The sequence below is a fragment of the Barbatula barbatula genome, assembly GCF_947034865.1.
Source record: "Barbatula barbatula genome assembly, chromosome: 9".
In the NCBI taxonomy this organism is placed as follows: Eukaryota; Metazoa; Chordata; class Actinopteri; order Cypriniformes; family Nemacheilidae; genus Barbatula; species Barbatula barbatula.
In genome coordinates this window covers 18,711,000-18,731,333 of record NC_136772.1, presented here as the reverse complement: position 1 = coordinate 18,731,333, position 20,334 = coordinate 18,711,000, and the positions used below count along the sequence as shown (strand labels likewise).

Here is a 20,334-nt window from a genome sequence, read left to right as displayed (position 1 = left end):
TAAAAGTACTCCCCACCTCTCTAGGCAATGTATGTGCCAAGTGAGATAACTACCCGCTCAGAGTCTACGAGTTTGGTGGCCTTCTTAAAGTATGCTGCAGTCTGTACAACAGGGATATTGATAACAGTTTTTAGTACCCTGGTTCAGAAACTGGATGTGTTTCCACAGAAGACAATGTACTTGAGCATTCCCATTATTTAACCTGTAAGTCCTTAGAGTACAGTTTGGACGTTTTCAATTCAAGACTGTCGCAGTACCCCCCTTCCCTTCCCCCCAAGCAAAACATTATCTTAAGGGAATAATAACATCTCTATGGTCATTCTTTATGGGGAAATAATGTCTTGTATGCTTGGCCAGTTGTATGATGGCAGAATAATTCAATGTCATTTGATGGAAAAAATCTGTGCTGAGAATAGACTCGTCCAGGATCTAAAAAATTCCACCAACTTCTGATTGGGTGAACCACAAATTCACATAGCTTTGTGACTGGAATTGTTATCTTACGATAAATATTAGCATTTAATATATTTTTTAAAAGAACGTAAAAAACAACTGACTTAGTCAGCAAAGGAAGTGCGTGCAAGCATGAGCGTGCCATTTCCTAATCTACTTTAATGTGCATAACAAAACTCCCAGCTGTTCTATAAATCTAACCTTGAAGCTATTTCCTTTTCACCACAAAAATCCATTAAAAAGGCACATTGAGTTAGTGTGTTTAGGAATGTATCAATGCCTTTAATATATGCTTAAACGTACATTTTAGTCATAAAACTGTTCATAACATTTCACACTTAGTTCCTAAAATCAGACTGTTCTGCTAATGGGTGAAACTTGCATTCAATATTATTGCATGAGATGCTAATGGATAGACCATTCAAATGTTATGCAATCACTTCAGCTGAAATACCACATGGCTATCATTTTTGGCTCTGAAGAATACCATTTTATTCTGCTATCTGAAACCCGTATTTTTACACATGTGAACAATGAAAAAGCAAAGAAAATTACAAAAATACTAAACTCCAGCGATGCAGAACCGACATAATAGGAACCATAAAGGCAGCATGCGCACAGCAATGTTGGCAAACTGTCCATACGTTTTTATGGAACCCCATGGTACAGTTGCTTTGAAGAATAATATATCACTAGTCTGCTAGATCTAGTCTGCTGTGTTAGCATTTGAAATGGTCTTGATCTGTACTAAAAAAAGGAGCCAGGATTGTAACTTGAAGTTGTTCATTGTATGAACAATATGTTTTCACTGTATATTCCTGCTGATTTAGCTTTTAAAACTATAAAACTAGGATTTAAGACAAACATAAACCTAGTTTTGATACAGAAACTGATTAAACAGATCTCGAGAGTATTTGTGTTTTATGAATGCTTGTATGATTGTATTTGAAACAGACTGTACATACCGTAAAACACAACCAGATTTTATGCCTAACTACCCTTTATTGTCTTTGGGACGTATGCAAATCATATGAAAACAGACAAATGAGACTGAACAAATTATGAAATAGGTAAAGTCCCCCTATGGTGAAAAGAAAGTTTTTAATGTTGTTTATGTCTATGATTTGTTTTAAATATGATTTAAGATAAACCATGTGCGAATTTGTTATTTTGAAGCATTGCAGAGTGTTTTTTCTATAAAACTGCGGTTTAAAACATTCTGTTTGAAACTGCCTCTGTTGATGACATCATAACACTGCAACCAATCATGTTAACAGATGTAAAATTAAGGTCAAACTCCATATGTATCCACCTCTAACACAAGTGGGTTTCATAACTATAAATGGGGGTTTACTGTAGGTTGCTGTGGATGTGCATTGAGAGGTCATCTTAATTTAAAATGTTAACAGGTGTTTCACAATAGATACATCCACAATGGGACAATATTTTCTACTGTACGTCTTTCAGAAATGAAGTCCAAGCTAAGTATGGTCCAACTTTCTGCAGTGAATTAGAGGCTAAAACAATCAGGTGAATATTATTTTAATGAGGTGTGTGTTCCCACCCTAAAACTAATATAATTCACCAGACTACTTGACAATACCAAAAAGAAAAACTAAACATTTACTTTAAGCTGTCACATCCACAGAGGAGCCGGTTAACGCTGGGAACAGCCTTTGTTGAGGCAGTATTAAATTAGGATGAACCCATGCATAAACTACGAATGTCTATGTCTCAAATGGTGGAAATCTTGGTACAGTTTTAAAGGATATTAACAAAACACAATACAACCTTAAACTAATTACATAAATAACATGTATAAATTAAAACTAAAATCTGTAAAAAAACACTGCATTATTTACAAGTGGAGGTGACCACTTGAACATCACATGGAAGTTAGTATTTTATTTAGAAAAGTATCTTTACTAGTCAGAATGGTATAAATAAACAGATAATAGAACAAAACTTTGCTAACATATGAAAAATCTTAGGTTTGCCATTTAAAACAGCCGCGTAACAACATATTGTGCTCTCCATGAACATTTGTGCACAGAATTGTCAATTGAATGATAAATGAAATACAAAGTTTCTTTAGTGAGGAACCAATCCACCTAAGCCTAAAAACAAGAGCCCTGTGCTTGATAAAAAGCATAACTGACCTAAAGTCAATGCCCTTAATTCAAAATCTCTCTTAAAGAATGAAGTAAAGGCATTATACATATATACACTGTACAAACTTTACAATCGACAGAACATTTTACATGTTCTATCATAAGACAATAAATAAATAGACAAAGAAAACAACGTTTAAATTAGTTTCCCAAACTCAGTTTGGTTCCACGCCTTGCTTAAAAATGTTTAATTCTCACGGTGAATCAAAGACAGTCCAGCTGTCTTCATTTTTGTGTGTACGTTTTGTTAACTAAACTTTTATATATTTTCTCAAATTAAGCACAGTGGTGTCACTCTCAAGTGGTGTTAAATGTTTTTTTGTAACAAACTGCTTTGTTGACCTAACTCCGAGGTCAAGATTTCATTTTTGTGGGCAACAGTAAGCTTTTTGTGGTTAAACAAACAGCAGTTCTGTGTTTGTTTAAACTATGTCACTGAAACACCTCCAAACTGACATATTTTTTAAACTGCTGGTGCTTCTTTGCATGGCAACATTTATGCAAAGGGAACTGTACCCAGTTAGAAATGAAGTTGCTTAAAAGATTCTTCACAGCGAAGCTATAGAAGAACCATTTTTGGTTCCACATAGAACCATTCAGTCAAAGGTTCTTTATGGAACCATCTCTTACCTTTTTTTCAGATGTTAAAGGTTCATTATGGGACCAAAAGGTCCTTCGATGGCATCGAAGAACCTTTTGATGCTGTTTTGTACTGAATAAATTGAAAACTGAAGGTACTATTGGACCGATACCAATATCGGTAATGGTGCACTCCTGTCAAAAACAATGAACTAAAAGTATTTCGACTTGTAGATGGGACGATCTAGAATCATATTGCATGCACCAGTCTTGTTCTAGGTCTTCTTGTGATGGTACTTTATAGCTTAAAAATCACATCTGCAAAAATGCTTCTAAATGATGTACAATGCAATTATTGTCAAACAAAAAGTCAGTGATCAATAACATAAGTGCTCAGTGGTTCATGGTCACTTTGAAAAAGTCTGTGGGGTTGTAAAGTGTGCATAAACATGTTCAGTAGCAAAAACTATGAAAGTCAATCGCTTATCTTAAAAGCACCAAAATACGTCCCGTCGGCTGCAGGGTCCAGCAGCCAAAAATTAGATACGCTAACATAAACCCCATCACCTTTATTTAACTGGACACCTCTGCCCTGCTCCGCACAAAACATGTTGAACTTGGCAATATTCCACTGGCGATGGGTTCCGCCGCTTTTGGTAAGCTGAATGGGTGAGATTTTATTCTGTGTGTGCTTCTCATGGAAAATATACTGAAGCAACTGCATATTGCTGACATCCCCTCTCTCAGAGTCATGGTCCTTAGCATATCTGAAGCAGGTTTTGGCATACACATAGTAATAGCCGGGCTCGTCCACTAGTATTCGACCGTCGTGGTATTTAATCTTTTTCAGCGTCCCTTGACCTTCATTCCAGTGGATTATGGTGATGGCGCTTGGGTCTTCTGCAGAAACAGCAGCATGATTAGAATGAACACGTTTGACAGCGTAAACACTTGCATCTTTTTGATTAAACTTTCTATGAGGCTTTTTGCAGTTACATTTTCCATGTGGATATTTAAATTTAAAAACCTTTGGTTAAAAATAAATAAAAAGCAGCTACAAATACATAAAAATCTGTCTTCAATACAGTCTCGTTGCCCGATTCACAATGTTAAACTAGTACATATAAGTAGAGCTGCTGGGTAGGATTTCATGAGAAATTCAGCTTGACATTATTTGACTTAAACAAACACAGAGGCAAAAGTTGTGGTTCATTCTTGTCATGCAAATTAGGTTTATAGTAATTTGCACCTTATTCACAAAAGTCTGTAAGAACATCCCTCACAATCGGGCGCTCAGAACCAAATGTAGTGTGGAGATGTGGAATTGAGCAGTGCAAATTGCTTGCACTAGCTTTCATGGCCCCTTCAAAACCATCAGATTTGAATAAATCCTTTAACGGGATACGTCACCAAAAAATGTAAATTCTGTCATCATGTATTAACCTTTGAGTTTAAGGATTTTTGGAAAAATGCTTATAATCAAACAGTTCTTGGACCCTATTGATTACCATAGTAGGAAAAATTACTTTATAACTTTAGTTTGTTCTGTTGAACACAAAAGATGATATTTAAGAATGTAGTTCTGTGGCACTTTTGACCACCATTGTAATTTTTCTTACTAATCTGGGTCCAAGAACTGTTTGGTTACAAGCATTGGTCCAAATATCTTTCTCTGTGTTCAATCAAACAAAGTAACTTATACAGATTTGGAACAACTAGAGTGTGAGTAATTCATGACATCATTTATAATTAAAGCTGCAAGCAGCATTTAGCGGGTTCAAGCACTTTTAAGGCATCTAAAGCAGCTTTGCCTTCATCAAGTAGGCCGAGGACTCTCATCCTAAAACACCCAAGTGGACGATACTCCCAACGCCTGAAAAATTATAGATACGGTCAGCAACGGTTCATAGACACTACGCATGATTACACACATATGCACATATAGTACACTTGAGGGGAATCATCTTTTCAGGTTCATTTGGTCACATCCATTTAAGAAATGACCCTGAAGTTGCTGCCATGTGACTGCTGAGTAGCTATTTTGGTTTACATGCAATTAAACTGGTGTACATAATAAAGGTGTGTGTTATGTTTAGCAAAACAGCATCTTACAACCAGCCAGACATATTCTATATTTAAAGATGTGTAAACATGGAGCAACCCTTAATGTATAGTGCATTATATGTCTAACACTGTGTTCCTGTGAGACAGGAAACGTATCCCTTGTCCGATCACCATCATATTTAACATGCTTGTTTAGTGTAATAAGATGTATGATTGTTCTTAATGGCAAGTCAATTGGATTATTTCTGTTGAACACAAAAGATGATATTTAAGAATGTAGTTCTGTGGCACTTTTGACTGTTAAGGAGTAGCGAGCTTTCAGGTACACCGTTCACTTGAATATAATAAAGGACCCTGTAATGGTCACGTAAATGAAAAAGTTGAACATGTTTTTGATAGTTATTGATCTAGAGAGTCCAGAGAATTGTACTGTGGTGGAAATTTTGAAACAGATAACTCACAAACTGTTTGATCGACATCAATGGTTCATGAGCCAAATTTGTTTGGAATTATGAGAGCTTTCATATGATATCGATAGTTTGTGTAAATGTCAAATGTCACGTGACACACAATTGTTAAGGCAACAAATGATGTGTCAATTTTGCCATTTTTACTGTTATAGCGCCACCTAGTGTCCAAACGCTGCGGTAAGTCATCTCGGAGTGATGGTCTACACATTTGGTCCAAGCCCAATGATGATATCTCTAATAGTGCTCGAGTTATGGGCATTTTAATGTAATAGGCTCTGCCTATTTAAAATGTTTACGCCCCTAAGTCGGTCGAAAAACCAAGGACTAGTTCGCGAAAGTAGGTTTTTGACATCATCAGCAATAACTCACGAACCGTTCAATCGACAGAAGTGTTTCCAGAGGCAAAGTTGTTCAGAATGAGAAGAGCTATCATATGATGACAATAGTTTGAGTTTATGTAAAAAATCACGTGATATACAATTGTTTATGCACTCCAAAAGCGTTATTTCGCCCCCCGGTGGCCGAATGAGTTCATATTTCTTACAGACCTTCAGGACCACGAGTCGAATAAGCCCAGCGAGTGTCGTTTCGATCGGCCTCCGTTAACCCGTTCTAATGAGTGCTCAAACTTCATTGGCCGATGACCACCATGTTTCTTTAGATATGACAATGTCCCTATATACAGTCATGGTGCATGACACAAAGATACACCATACCAAATAATTAGTAGATCGGCCAAACGGTTGGGTAGTTATAGCCCTTTTCGAGTTCATGTATATTATAGCATCACCTAGTGGCCAAACACTGACTCCTTTTTACTGTGACCCCGGACTGAGAGTCTGCACATATGGTTTAAGCCACGTGAAGATTGCTTAAACGGTTCACGAGTTATGGCCATTCTAGTAAAATATGGCACTTCCGGTTCAGACGTTTTGGCGACCCCTAGCAACGGTGAATCGAAATTTAAACCTTTTTTTGATAATTATTCACATTCACACTCCACAGAATTCATCAGTGTTGGTTTGGTTCCGATCGGGCAAAAATCCAGGGCTAGTTCATTTTTTTTTGCATAAAATGCAAATTAGCGGAACAATTTGCATACCGGAAATGAAATCGGAGATATACGTTTTTTAAGTTTTGAGCCAATGATTACAATGATATAAAACACTTGGGTGTGCGCCAAACGGTTTAGGGGTTACGAACGCAAACGCACTCAGCATGGCTGTAGCGCCCCCTATGGTCCGACATGGCTGACTAGCGAGCAAGACTACTACCATCTGACCGAATCTCAGCTCTGTCGGCCTTACAGTTTAGGCTGCCCATTCAGTTTTAGGGAAGAATAATAATAAAAAGAAGAAGAAGAAGAATAAAGCCCACAAATACAATAGGTTTCTAGCACTACGGGCTAGAACCCTAAATATTGAGTGAACTATCCCTTTAACAATACAGGAAGGAAGTGCAAATAATCAACATTATTATTGTCAGTGAAGGTTATTTGAAACACTTAAGAAAGATTGTGTCATGTGAAATGTTTATAGAAGACTGTATTTACAGAAATTCATCACAATTAACATCATAATACTTACTTGTTGAAAAGTCATTGGTTGTACTAATTGGCAGATGAGCTAACGGCAAGCGTCCATCCTTCTTTCGACATCTGTCTTTTTTTTCCTTCGTACTTCGTAGTGGGTCGGCTATTAATGTTTCACTGTGCATTTCCTGGATAAGAATCAAACACATGCAAAAAAGCTTTTAGGTTCTGAGTTTTTAATAATCAATGATCTGCTGTTTCCATAGCTCATTTTGCCTAATGCATAAATTCTAAACAGAAATTCTAATTCTGATATGCAAATATGCATATAAACTAAGTATTGGAACAAAAAATTTTTTAGGGAATGTGACTTATCAACTGCTTCCCGGACCCCTGAGGCCACAAAACATATTTTCCGAATATGATATTTGATGATAATATGACTTGTGAGGTGACAGTGTCTTGTTTCCTTTCTACACGTTGCTCGTTTCAGGTACTGTATGCATACAAAATTGTGCTCTAAACTTACGCATTTAATGGTGGGTACATTCAAATTTCAAGCTGTCATAAAAATGAAGACAGCAATCTGCAATGTCCAGAAAATCAGTAATTCTCTGAAAAAAACACTTCCTTCAGCTGAATGCTATCAAACAAACTTGTGTTGAATTATGGCATCACTAAGTACCATACAGATTTACTGTATATTTACATTTAGGCATTTGGCAGACACTTTTATACAAAGCAACTTACATTGCATTATCCTATACATTTATACATAGGTATCTGCAATCCCCTGGGATCCAACCCAGAACCTTGCGTTGTTAATGCAATGCTGTTACCATTGAGCTACAGGAAAGCTGTAGGGGCTGTGAGCAGGGGTTAAATTGGACTGGAGCCTTCCGGGGTGGAGCCCAGCCGCACACTGCCGTTTTGCGAGTTATAGACATGACACACGACGCCACTTCTAGTCCGGTGCGCACTGTTGTTTCAACGTTTCAAATCAGAATGAGCTGTTTGTTAAGAAAGGCTTGCCTTCCAAATGATGTTATTTTGATCAAATTCAAGCATTTAAAGCGTTTCTTTTTTCACGACGTGTGCCGCAGCAACGATGTCCTGTACAATGTAAAACTTTGCTGTAATTCTGCAGCAGTTTTGCCAGTAACTTACTGTAGATTTGATTCCTACTTCATATTTTCCTATTAGAACTGTTTTTAATTTGAGGTAACCTTTACTTTAATCAGAATTAAAACACTTTAAACTTTGATATTCAAAATGAGCAAGAAGAGACGGATTACTGGCATTACACTGGAAAAAATGAAATTCTTTCTGAGCATTTTAGTTTGTTTTCTAGCTCAAATATATTAAAATTAATAAATTACAATACATTGACATAAGAAAAGTAACCTACGCTGTTAAGTGTTGTTTATTAAAAGAAAATATAAGAATATGATTTTTTTAATTAAATTACATTAAGTAACTGGCAAACCTGCTGCAAAACTACAGCCAGGTTTTACAGTGTACATACTGTGTACTTATTACAGTAAATATAATAACTGGGTAATAACTAGGTACTAAACCTGAACCTACCCCTAAACCTAAGCTAATAGCACCTTATACCACCCAGTACTTTCTTAGGTAAGTACACTATAGATACATGTACTGTAAAATAAAGTGCAACCCACAAGTTAATGGGTCATCTCAATCATTGTGAATGTTGCATGAAGTTTTGATAGAAAAGTACCCGAAACACACAGGTCATACATACAATTCTGGGGACATTAATAAATTAAGATATTTTATATTGACACAAGGAAAGGGCACAGGACTACAGAAAGATTTTATTCTTATCAAATTTAGCTTTGTAAACTGCTGGCATCTAGAATGAGTTTAATCAGCATTTAATTGTTTATAGCAAAGGGCTCTCTCAACTTATATTTTACAGATTGTAAATGAATATGTCGGTATTAAGGCAATAGCTTTGAAATGGCTCAGATCTTATTTATCCGACCCTTTTCAATATGCAATAAACAATGAGGTGTCACGCAAATCCAGTACGGTGTACCAAAGGGCTCAGTCTTAGGGCCTATGCTCTTAACATTATACATGCTACCTCTAGCAGATATAATAAAGCGACACGAGTTAGCTTTCACTGCTATGCTGATGATACATAACTATATATCCTCGAAGCCTCATGAAACACAGTAATTCCATCGAATAGTGGACTGCATAGTCGATATAAAAAAGAGGATGAGTAAAAAAATGTATTACTGAACTCAGACAAAACTGAAGTGTTATTGCCTAACTATTTATGGATGTTCTAAAATCCTCATCTTCAGCAAAGAATCTTGGCGTTTTATTCAATAGTACTCTGTCATTTAAGAAACAAGTCGCCAACACCTGTAAAATATAAAATATATATCTAAACTACGTCATATGCTGTCACAATCAGATGCAGAGAAGCTAATTCATGCCTTTATGACATCAAGACTAGATTACTGTAATGCACTAATAGGTGGTTGCCCTGCAGGCTTATTACAAAAACTCAGACCGGTCCAAAATGCGGCAGCTCGAGTTCTTACACGTACAAAAAAGTATGAGCATATTAGCCCGGATCTGTCAACCTTGCACTGGTTACCTATAAAGCATCGCATCAACTTGCTTATTGCCTATAAAGCCCTGCATGGTTTCGCTCCTCACTACTTGAGTGAACTTCTCTCAAATTACAGTCCTTCACGTGCACTTCACTCTCAGGCGTCAGGTCAGTTGGTAATATCTAGAATTTCAAAATCAAGTGCAGGCGGCAGATCCTTTTCCTATCTAGCGCCTAAACTTTGGAACAGTCTTCCCTGCACTGTCCGGGAGGCAGACACACTCTGTCAGTTTAAATCTAGACTAAAGACGCATCTTTTTAATCTTGCATACACTACACTATCATAATTTATATATTCCAAAGTTTTAGGCTGCACTATTTAGATCAACCTGAACCAGGAACACTTCCAATAACAACTGATGCATGTATTGCATCAAAGAGTGCAGAACAGTACTCTACTCTCAGCCAGTCTTGTCTCATTGTTCCAAGGTTACTAGAGCGGGCAGGACGCAGTCCAAGGTTACCAGAGCGGGCAGGACACAGTCCATGCCCAGACCAGACAAATGCTGTGATGATAGAGCTGGACAAAGGACGTGGCGACTCTACAAAATGATTAATGATAATCTTAAATCTAATTATTTTTTTATTTTGCCTTGTTGTGCAAGCACTGTCGAGCTTGTGCCAGAGGGGAACTGGAATCCCCTGGTTAGGCCTGGTTTTTCTCCTCCAATGGAGTTTTGGGTTCCTCACCACCGTTTGCATACTGTTTTACACCATTTGCCTGGCCGGGGGGCTGCAAGAATTTTATAGTTTTATTTCATTAACACTGCATGTCTGATATTTGACCTGTGTTTTGACTTGCATAACCTTATATGTTTTGCTTATAGTCAATGTTTTCTTCTACAGCTGCTTTGTAACAATGAAAATTGAATAAGATTTTTAGCTTCATACATGCACCCCTCAAAATCCCCCACAGAGCTCCGGCAAATAATAAATCTCAATTTAACCCCTTGCTGTAAGTACAACTATAGGCTCAAGAAATACGAACAAAATGTTTAAGTAATTTAAGTTAGCCTGTTTGTTCTGGTATTTGCTCTAGACTAGCTATCAACAAACAATTTCTATTGGGCTTATATTACTGTAGGTATTTCAAGAGCAGAGTTCTGGATGCTGTTCACATCCTCTGACCTTCTTAAGAGTTTGGGTAGACCGCAAACAGAGTACAAGCCAGTATATACAAGCACTCAAAAACGACAGCAGGCTCATAACATGTATTTAAACACTGGCTTTTTTTAACGTTTACATTTCCTGGGAAATAAGCAATCCCAGGGTAATGTAAAAACAACACACTTATCATGGTCTGTCAAAGTTGTCAGAGAAACGCTTCTTAAAAACCATGACTACAAAATTATTACACAAAGTAATATAGCCAGAATGGACCAGACGCTCATTTCTAAACAAAAACTACATGGTTAATGTACAGTAAATAACTTGATACATTTCCCAGGAACTTCAACACATTTAATATCACTTCATTTCTCACCGGATCTCTCTTTAGGGATTTTGATCATAACAATGAGGACAACACAATGAGCATTAGGAGAAAACATAGATATATGCCGAAATAAATGCTCAGTTGTAATTGAACAGTCATTGGACACAAAACCTTGGTTAAAAATGTAAATGTAAAAATCTAAACTAAATTCCTCCTTGGGTCCTTTGGCTCGACCTTTTCATAAGCAACTAAACCATATTGATCAAGGAAGTGTTTTACAGCATCTATGATATTTTTGGTGTGCCGTTGTGTATTTCATTCTTGATCTAAACTAAATATGTTAATTTTTAACAATTAAACTTTTGTTTCATTAATACCACATGCACATTCTGCCTATTTAATAAACACCATGCTATAAACATTTCAGGTTACTGGAAAAGCACAGGAATTGGAATTTCCTGGCTTGTGTTCAAAGGGGGAAATGACATGCCAAATAATGTGAAATGTCTATAGACCAATATACAATAATCCTTGCAATTTTGAGTTTAGGAATGAAGTATTGTATTATTGAAAGAACATTTGCAATTTTGACCCTTTTTTTGTCTAACCCAAGTTGGACAAACATTAAGAAAAAAAAACATCTTCTGAAGTTCACTAGCTCACCTCATTAGGAGTCTGCTGTGCAGTAACAAGGTCCACCTGTAAAAAACAACAAACACAGTTAAATTATACAACTGCATACTGCTGGGTTTATATATTGCTGTTTACTAACAGGTACTGCATGGTTTTTATGAAGTAACGGGAAAGCGTCATTACTTTCATTAAGTCATTTAACTGTGACACACCCACAAAACAATTTGAGTAAAGATACACTCAAGACAATGTGTAGATAAATATAGCTGTCATACGACCTCAAGACAACTGATGAAACAAATCAGAATGTAAAATACAATATTCTACAGTAGTTGTTTTCATCAGCTTTTTGCACTTCACTAATGTTGGTGGTAAAACATAATATTACATAGGTTTTTATACTTTTATACAATAATCCTTAAGCAACTATTTAAATCACTGAAGAGCCACAAATTCCACTTTTACCTCTTAAAATTATGTGAAATGTGACATTCTTCACCCCACCTTCATATACTGAATGTAGTTGTCATTCACAATATAAGGAAATCCATATAAGTTAACACTTTTATAAATGGTTTGGATAAATGGTTTGGTGCAGCAGAAAATATTGTCTCTGCATCCATTTTAAGGACAACATGAACTTTGCGCCAAACATAACTAACACTCATCTTTTTCTCCTTGCATCTGTTGCATTGGCCCTCCACCAGCACACTAGAAGCCTCCGACATACACCGCTGTGTTTGGGCCAAAGCCTCACAAAACAAGATGTCATAATACGAGAGAGAGAGAGAGAGAGAGAGAGAGAGAGAGAGAGAGAGAGAGAGAGAGAGAGAGAGAGAGAGAGAGAGAGAGAGAGAGAGAAGGCGAACTCTGGGCATGACAATATATATGAGCCTTTCTAATGATAAAATCATTAAGGTCAACTTGACAGCACATGAACAAACGAATATACTGTAAAAGGAAAAATAGAAAGAAGGATTTTTTTCTAACAATTACCTTTAAAATGCTGATAGTTCATGCACATAATCTGTTTAGTAGACTCATATTCTAAAGGATTTAGAAAACTTTTTAAATGATGATCCGTTGATAAAATATAAATACAACACAGGTATTTTGTGCGCTTTCGACACATTTCTACTTAAAAGCAAAAACATTGAAGGACGTAAAACACATTAATTCAAACAACCTCGGCATTGCCAACAATCAAAATCTCTTTTAAGCAAAGATCTGCAATTCCCTTAAAGAATAAACTGACCTAGTTTATTAAACTTTAAATAAAAGGAGTACGCGGATTTCCTGAAGGGGCAGTGTCTACGCTCTGTGGAATTCAAGCGCGCTGTAATAAACATTTTACAAGACTGAAGCATCAATCATGCAACAATAACTTTTTATTTGTGTTTCAGTGTATGTTCCGGCTCACCTGGTAGGCCTAACCTATTCAAGATACTGTATCACATGCAGAAAAAGAAAAGATTTTAACTAACTAGGCGGTTTGTCAAATCCTCCAGTGGGACCCGGGTTAAAAAAAACCTACCAACCTGTGTTTAGTTGATTTAGTTTTATGGGAAAATACCTGACATCTCTTAGTGTTTCACAGGTGCAAAAGTCAAACGAGAGACATGCGGATTGAGTCGTCGATCACAGTATTTGTTTAATTAAAAGCAAATGATGCAACTCGGACAGACTTGTGTGATTTCTGTCAAGACAAGTTTTTAACTTCAAATATTGAACAAAAACACCCCGCTATGTTTTGGAAAGTGTTTTTTAAGTTGGACTTTAAACGTCAGTCAATTTGTTCTGTGAGCGCTCGCACCTCCGGCATCAGATGTTGAAAAGCGCTCGAACAGTCTCAGGCTGTTTGAACTTACTTGGCTATCAGAGCACACAACCGGTTAAACGAAACCATGCGACCAGCTGAAACAGAAACTCTAGTTAAACCACAATCTTTCTGCGCCTTAACTTGACACTGTCGTTGTACGCTCAAACAGACAAAACTTCACAATGATTTTTCACAAAGAGTCGTTTTGCCCCCTGGGTGCATTCCACCGTCTTTACTTCCTTGCTGTGCAAATTTGTTTCTTACCTCTCTTAGATAACCGGTTAAGTGCAACAAAATCGCCACGCTCGACGCGACCTGCAGCAGTCCCATGATAGTCAGGGTGATGAATATGAGCGCCCTGTGTGTCGAGCCTGTGTGCGCGACGCGCGCGGGTGCCTCGTCCATATCGATATGATTCCGCAGGTACGCGCGATAATCATTAGCTGCCATGAGCGCTGCGCGGATCCTCTCTCAGTGGGAGGACTCGAGAAATGATCAAGGATTCATATAAACATGTGGGTGGGCATTGCAACTGGGTTCGGAAACAGCCAATCAGATAATAGTCAGAGATGATCTCTTTTTTCTGTCTTCCTTTTCTCATTTTCACGTGTGTATGAGTTAAACGACGAACAGGTAGCTTGGGGTACGTTGTCATTGTTGTGGGTATGTTGTCAATTACTTTGGCATTCCAGTTGGTTACGCTCATTAGGTTATCATTTATACTGTGGTTAGTTGTAATTTCTTACATTTATGTAACACAATTAATAAAAGCAATGAGTATGATTTTAATGATTTAATGAAGATAATTATTTATTTAAAAAAAAAGTACCCATAATATGCTGAAAGATGAACTTACTTCAGATGAAACATTGTTGGCTTCTCTTGTAACACATTTACAAAATTACCTAACTAGAAACACTATAAGAATAAACTAACAATTTAATGAATGCATGCATTATTGGATGTCATGCTTAGTGAGCTGCCTGGACAGCATTTTTAGGTGCCATCCCCATTCATGCCTTCATACAGACAAAAAAACCTGATGAGCTGATCTTCCTTAAGTAGGGCATTGCATTCCAATTCGAAACTCCTGTCTATCATGGTAGCTAGAAAGCCTCTAAAACATAACCAGCATGTGATCATACTTTCTTCCAAAACAAAGACTTTTCGTGTCATATGATGTCCAAACCCTTTGAAGGAGATATTACAAATTATGCTTATAGTTTTAGATCAGTATCCATAATTTTCGTGAAGAGGAACAGTGATTCACTGAATGTTTATCTAAATTTGTAAACATAGTGAAGGTCCGGTTGTTTTTGCCAAGTCGAGGTTAAAAAGAACAGAGCTTTCTAAACTAATGTTCGTTTTTGATGCTCAAGTACTTTATTCCAAGCACAAAGCAGAGCTTGACTTTTTCTTCCCTTTGCGCAGCCTCCAGCACAAAATTTTGTAATGCTCTATCATTATATCGGCTTTTTCATAACCACAATAATTACTCTGGTTGCAAAGAGTGCCACACTGGATTGTGTGTAATTTACGTGTAACTTTCAGTTTTTTCGGCAAAGCGGATTGGTGCGGACGACAATCGCGTCACCTGCATTCCATTTCAGAAGCCAGGACGATGCCAGTCAATCTCTACGCATGAGCGTAGCACACTCCTGACCTTATGAACTTGGTTGGCCTCACAGGGACTGTCATCCCACAGCACGCCACATTCACTCAAGAGTCATTAATATACCGTGAGAACTCTTGTTTTGCATGGCTTTCTAGTGCCTTCAGCTATTTTCCACAGAATGCAGACACTGGGGTTGCGGCAGGAAGGTTTGGGTGGTATTTATACCCTTTTGTTTTGCCATGTGAGCTGTTCTTGCCCAAGCCAGAAGGTAGTTGAATAAGCCGAAGCCAGCGCTCCATCAGAATATGACAGAAAGCCAAAACCAGGCAGTGTTGAGAGCAAAGCAGGCGAAACCACTGGCACAGGCACTTTCCTCTCTGCTGAGCAGGCCTCGGGAGATTATTATTAGCTCTCCTGTAAGCGTGGTACTGTACACACAGGATGGGAGAGAGCACGCCAAAAGCATTCCCATGTTTCACAGACTGTGGAGTCACCATGAGGATGTTTTTTTCTGACTCTAGACTCCATGCAGCTACGTTAATGTGTTTCATGCCGACCGCTTTCTTTGCATAAACATGATCTTTCAGCACTCAAGGATAAGCAGGAAGTTGGATCTGAAATATTAGCATCACCACAGAACTCTACTCATGGGAGTTGGAATCCTCAGCTCATTAAATTTTGTATTGACCCTTTTTGCATGCAAGAAACACATGCATAGTTTGTACTGCATTTAATAACACAGTAACTGTGTTGCAGTTATCCATAATATGAAGACCTGTGTACAAACAGAGTTAAGCTGCTACATCCTAGAATGTGAAAACGGGACATGAAACAGTAAAGTGTTGTCCTTTCCCTTCCCTGCCACATCCTGTGTGGTAAGACAACCCAGAGCACACAAAGGACGAACGCCTCTTCCTCTCCTCTCTTCTCTACTTTCTTACTCACTTTTACACACCAAAACACAAGAGGTCTTTAGAAGGCCACTTTAACTCTGCATTTCTGTGTCTTTGCATTTTGGTTTAAAAGAGATTATTGCAAACAACACACAAAATCATCATCATTTTGTAGGGATATTGGCCTACATGTTACTCATATTGCCACATAATGATAAAATGGGCAGTCCTTGCCCAGATTAAAATGGACCACAATGTTTGCCAGTTAAAATCTGACCACAAGAGGACAAGGGGGGAATATGCCGTTTCCTAGAAAAAACTAGTTTCAAGTTTTGAAAATGTTGGTGCCAAAACTATTCATACTCATTTTAAATATGAGTAGACTGTTATGAAGCCTGCTCAATGATCAGGCTTACCTTTCTGACTCCAGTTTAATGACCAGCATAACATCATATTTTGAAATGTAATAATTTGTTATGGTTTGCAGAAGCAAGTCATAAGAACAATTGTCTTGAATGTATTTTAATGTAGGCCGTAATGTACTATATACTGTAAGAACTATTCCTAGCAAACTTTGGAGAAGATCAATAGTCTTTTGAGGGCCGTAGTGTTGTGCACAGTGACAAATTATAATTCAGGTGGTGCTTGCTGTCTCACTACGGGGTGATGATTTTAAGATGAACAGTGTGGAACAGGGCAGTGGTAGACCAATACAGCTAAAACATCAGTTAGAGGCTGCCCAGTCTCTAATTATCCCAAGATAAATTCTAACTGGTTCCTCATGCAACATGTCACCAGTTTAGCACTGCCTCCCTGCCTCTTCCTCCACTCCCCACAAGTAGCTTCCTGCTTGTCTTTCCGATAGTTAAAGCCTAATGTGAGTAGCCACAATGCTGGCCATTTTAAGCCACTGACAGTTTTTTCCTTGCCTATAACTTTAAGTGAACACACATAGACCCTTCCAGCAGGCTAAGAGCTGCTGCTCTACTGACCAGGGTATTGCCACTGTGAAGGTAGTATGGGTTGCAGTTGCAGCAAGTAGGAATAACAAGTCAGTGGTTATTTACTCAAATTCTTTGAGACATGATTCACATCAGTGATTAGTCTCCTCATTCATTAGAAAATCCCCAAAGCTAATCCGTCATATACGGCATATGGTTAACATGTAAATACGAAGGCACTTGTTTTTGGGATTATGCCTGGGATGGCTACAGGAAAGGTTGATGTCATGGAGGGAGATAGACAATTGTTTTTCAATAGAGACATGCAATGTCTGAGTCAGGAATTATGTCATCAGGAGACAGGAAGCAGAAAGTTCAAAGACAACAGCAGTGATATTATGATATGTCAGGCCGACTCTGATCCACACCGTTGGGATCTGAGCGGTGTGCACTTTACAACATGTATAAATTTGTCTTGTCTCACACCAAGACTTGATTCATGTGTTTTCAGTTCAGAGTCCTCTCCACAGAAAACATGTTTTCCAATCCCGAAGGTCTTCACTTTCTCATGTAAATCCTCTTTTTTGTTTCAGTAAACATTGATATTTGGAAATGACTCAGCTGCTCCATAAGTGAATATGGGGTCTTGAAGACCTCTTGAAGCTGAAGCTCTCCAGCCGTGGGATGTTTCCATGATAAACAGGGCCAACCTCAGCTAGCTTAGGGCTGTGGGAGAGCCCATGTACCACCCACCAGAGAGTGTATTACCCCATAAACACAACAGAAACCACTGCCATGTGCGTCGTCATCTTGTCTGAGACATCCTGGATATGGCCACTTGATACTCTTTGCCCTGAGGTAAAACAATGGTCTGTGGCTCTAAATGGAAACGAACTGCTAATAAATTCAGAAGTGATGGGCACGGACCTGTGCAGCTGACTCCTTTCATGAAAGGTGCTGGCGACCACTATCGGGCGGCGGGCAAATGGCATGCGATTCATGTTCTGAAAGAGCAAAACAAATGAGGTGCTTTTAGAAATCTATTTAAGACATGAGTATTTCATTCCCATTAGGCAGACAAAGCCAACCTTTGGTGTAGGGATTAATTTCTGCATTACTAGTGTCACCAAAACAAATGACTTTTTTTTATTTAGCAATTGGACAAACAAAATAAAAAAGATTCGATAGCAAAAGAGAGTTAAGTTTTTGAGGTAAAGCAGCCTATAATTATCTTACCTGCAGTTACCTTTGCGCAACAAGCTTGGAAATGAGAAAATATTTTCATTTACAAAAACATTGTAAACGAAAACGTTACCTTTACATATTTTTTCATGCAGAATTGGCAGAATTACGCAATTTCTGTGGCATTTATTTTATTGGTGTCTAAATTAAATTAAGTGTGCCATAAGAAACAACCAAGTGATTAAACACTATACGTTTTATAAAAGGAGGAAATTACTTAGAAAAACTTTAAATACCCACATGTTCAGCTGCAAATCATGACAGCTTGACCATTGCCCTAGATGGCAATTATTGCTTTTAGTCAAATGTAATTTGACAAAATCTATTAAAACAACATACATCTGGTTTTGATCATGTTGAGAACTGAAAATGTTTCAAAAGTGTGTGGTTCAGCAAAGTGTTTTATTGAACAAAACATTAATTAAGTGGGGATACAAACAAAAAGCAGTCCGGATGATGTATGTGGAGATTATTCACCATATCATGAATTGCTTTTCTACAATGGATTCACCCAGTTACACTGGCGTTTTGTTAGGGCTGGAAAGGAAGTGATATCATAGGCTCAGCTGAATCATGACAGACCCAAAGGGGGATTCCAGTCTATGACTAAGCCTGTCTGATGTCAGACCACACCAATTGGGAAGTGAGGCCAACCTAATAAAGACAAAGGGTCTCTGCTTGTGTTGGCTGATGATGCTGAGAGCCACCTTGTCTAATGGTGCGAAGGGTGGGCGTGGATGACAGCACACAGCAATCATCTTCATTGAATCTGCTCTATTGTAAGACCTGCTGCCATTTTACATTCTATCATCTGTGTGTCTTTAATAAGCTTGAAATTACTCTGAAATGTTTTCTATAACAAAGACCTACAGTATTCGTCCTTTCAGCTCTTGGGGGTTACACATTTTTAAGGTATTTTTAAGGAGTGGCAGTGCAGGGTGAAAAACAATACACATAACAGATTTTGCTCAAAGGGGTCATAAGTTTTTTTCATTAAGTGAAATCAGATGCAGCTATTTAATGGTTAAGTTGGCTTTCAAATCCAATAAGGTCCAGTAGTTACTCTTCCATTCTTCCTAAGAGCCTCTTTGCAAAGCCTGCACTTCGCTGTGATAAAACAACAGTCTGATCTGAAATGTAACACTTTTAGGATCATGGATTTTTCCTGCTTTATTTATATAGTGCTTTTTACAATTTTCATTGTTACAAAAGCAGCTGTACAAGAAAACATTGACTATAAGCAAAACATATAAGGTTATGCAAGTCAAAACACAGGTCAAATATCAGACAGAGTATAAATTCCTATATGCAGTGTTAATTAAATAAAACTATAAAATTCTAGCAGCCCCCCAGCCAGGCAAACAGTGTAAAACAGTATGCAAATGGTGGCGAGGAACCCAAAACTCCATCGGAGGAGAAAAAAAACCTCACGAGGGAAACCAGGCCTAAACAGGGGATTAAACAGGAATAGCTGCAGCCTCTGCACAAGCTCAACAGTGCTTGCACAACAAGGCAAAATAAAAAATAATTAGATTTAAGATTATCATTAACAATTTTGTAGAGTTGCCACGTCCTTTCTCCAGCTCTATCGTCACAGCATTGCGTCCTGCCCAGACCTGACTTCCTCCTACCTGCCCAGACCTGACCTGACCTGACTTCCTTCTACTTTCATCCATAACACTACACAATAACTGCATAGGCCAGGTTTCTGAACACAAAATAGGTATTAATATCTAAATGTGGATGGTCGTGTTTGAGTCTCAAACTCTTGAGTTTAAAGACCATTTTGCAAGATGTTAACACTGGTCCAGAGGCAACTCTGCTTATGTAAGATATTA

General features: G+C 37.9%; 1 protein-coding gene across 1 annotated transcript; it reads right to left on the bottom strand.

Moving 5' to 3' along the window:
• Positions 1-925: 925 nt before the first annotated feature.
• On the bottom strand, positions 926-14,284 carry tnfsf11 (TNF superfamily member 11). Its single transcript, XM_079463725.1, has 4 exons — positions 14,070-14,284; positions 12,017-12,052; positions 7,324-7,456; positions 926-4,103 (listed from the first exon to the last, which is right to left on the bottom strand). The coding sequence occupies exons 1-4, from the start codon at positions 14,253-14,255 to the stop codon at positions 3,679-3,681; spliced, it is 780 nt and encodes a 259-aa protein (XP_079319851.1). The 5' UTR covers positions 14,256-14,284; the 3' UTR covers positions 926-3,678.
• Between the last annotated feature and the right edge of the window lie 6,050 nt (positions 14,285-20,334).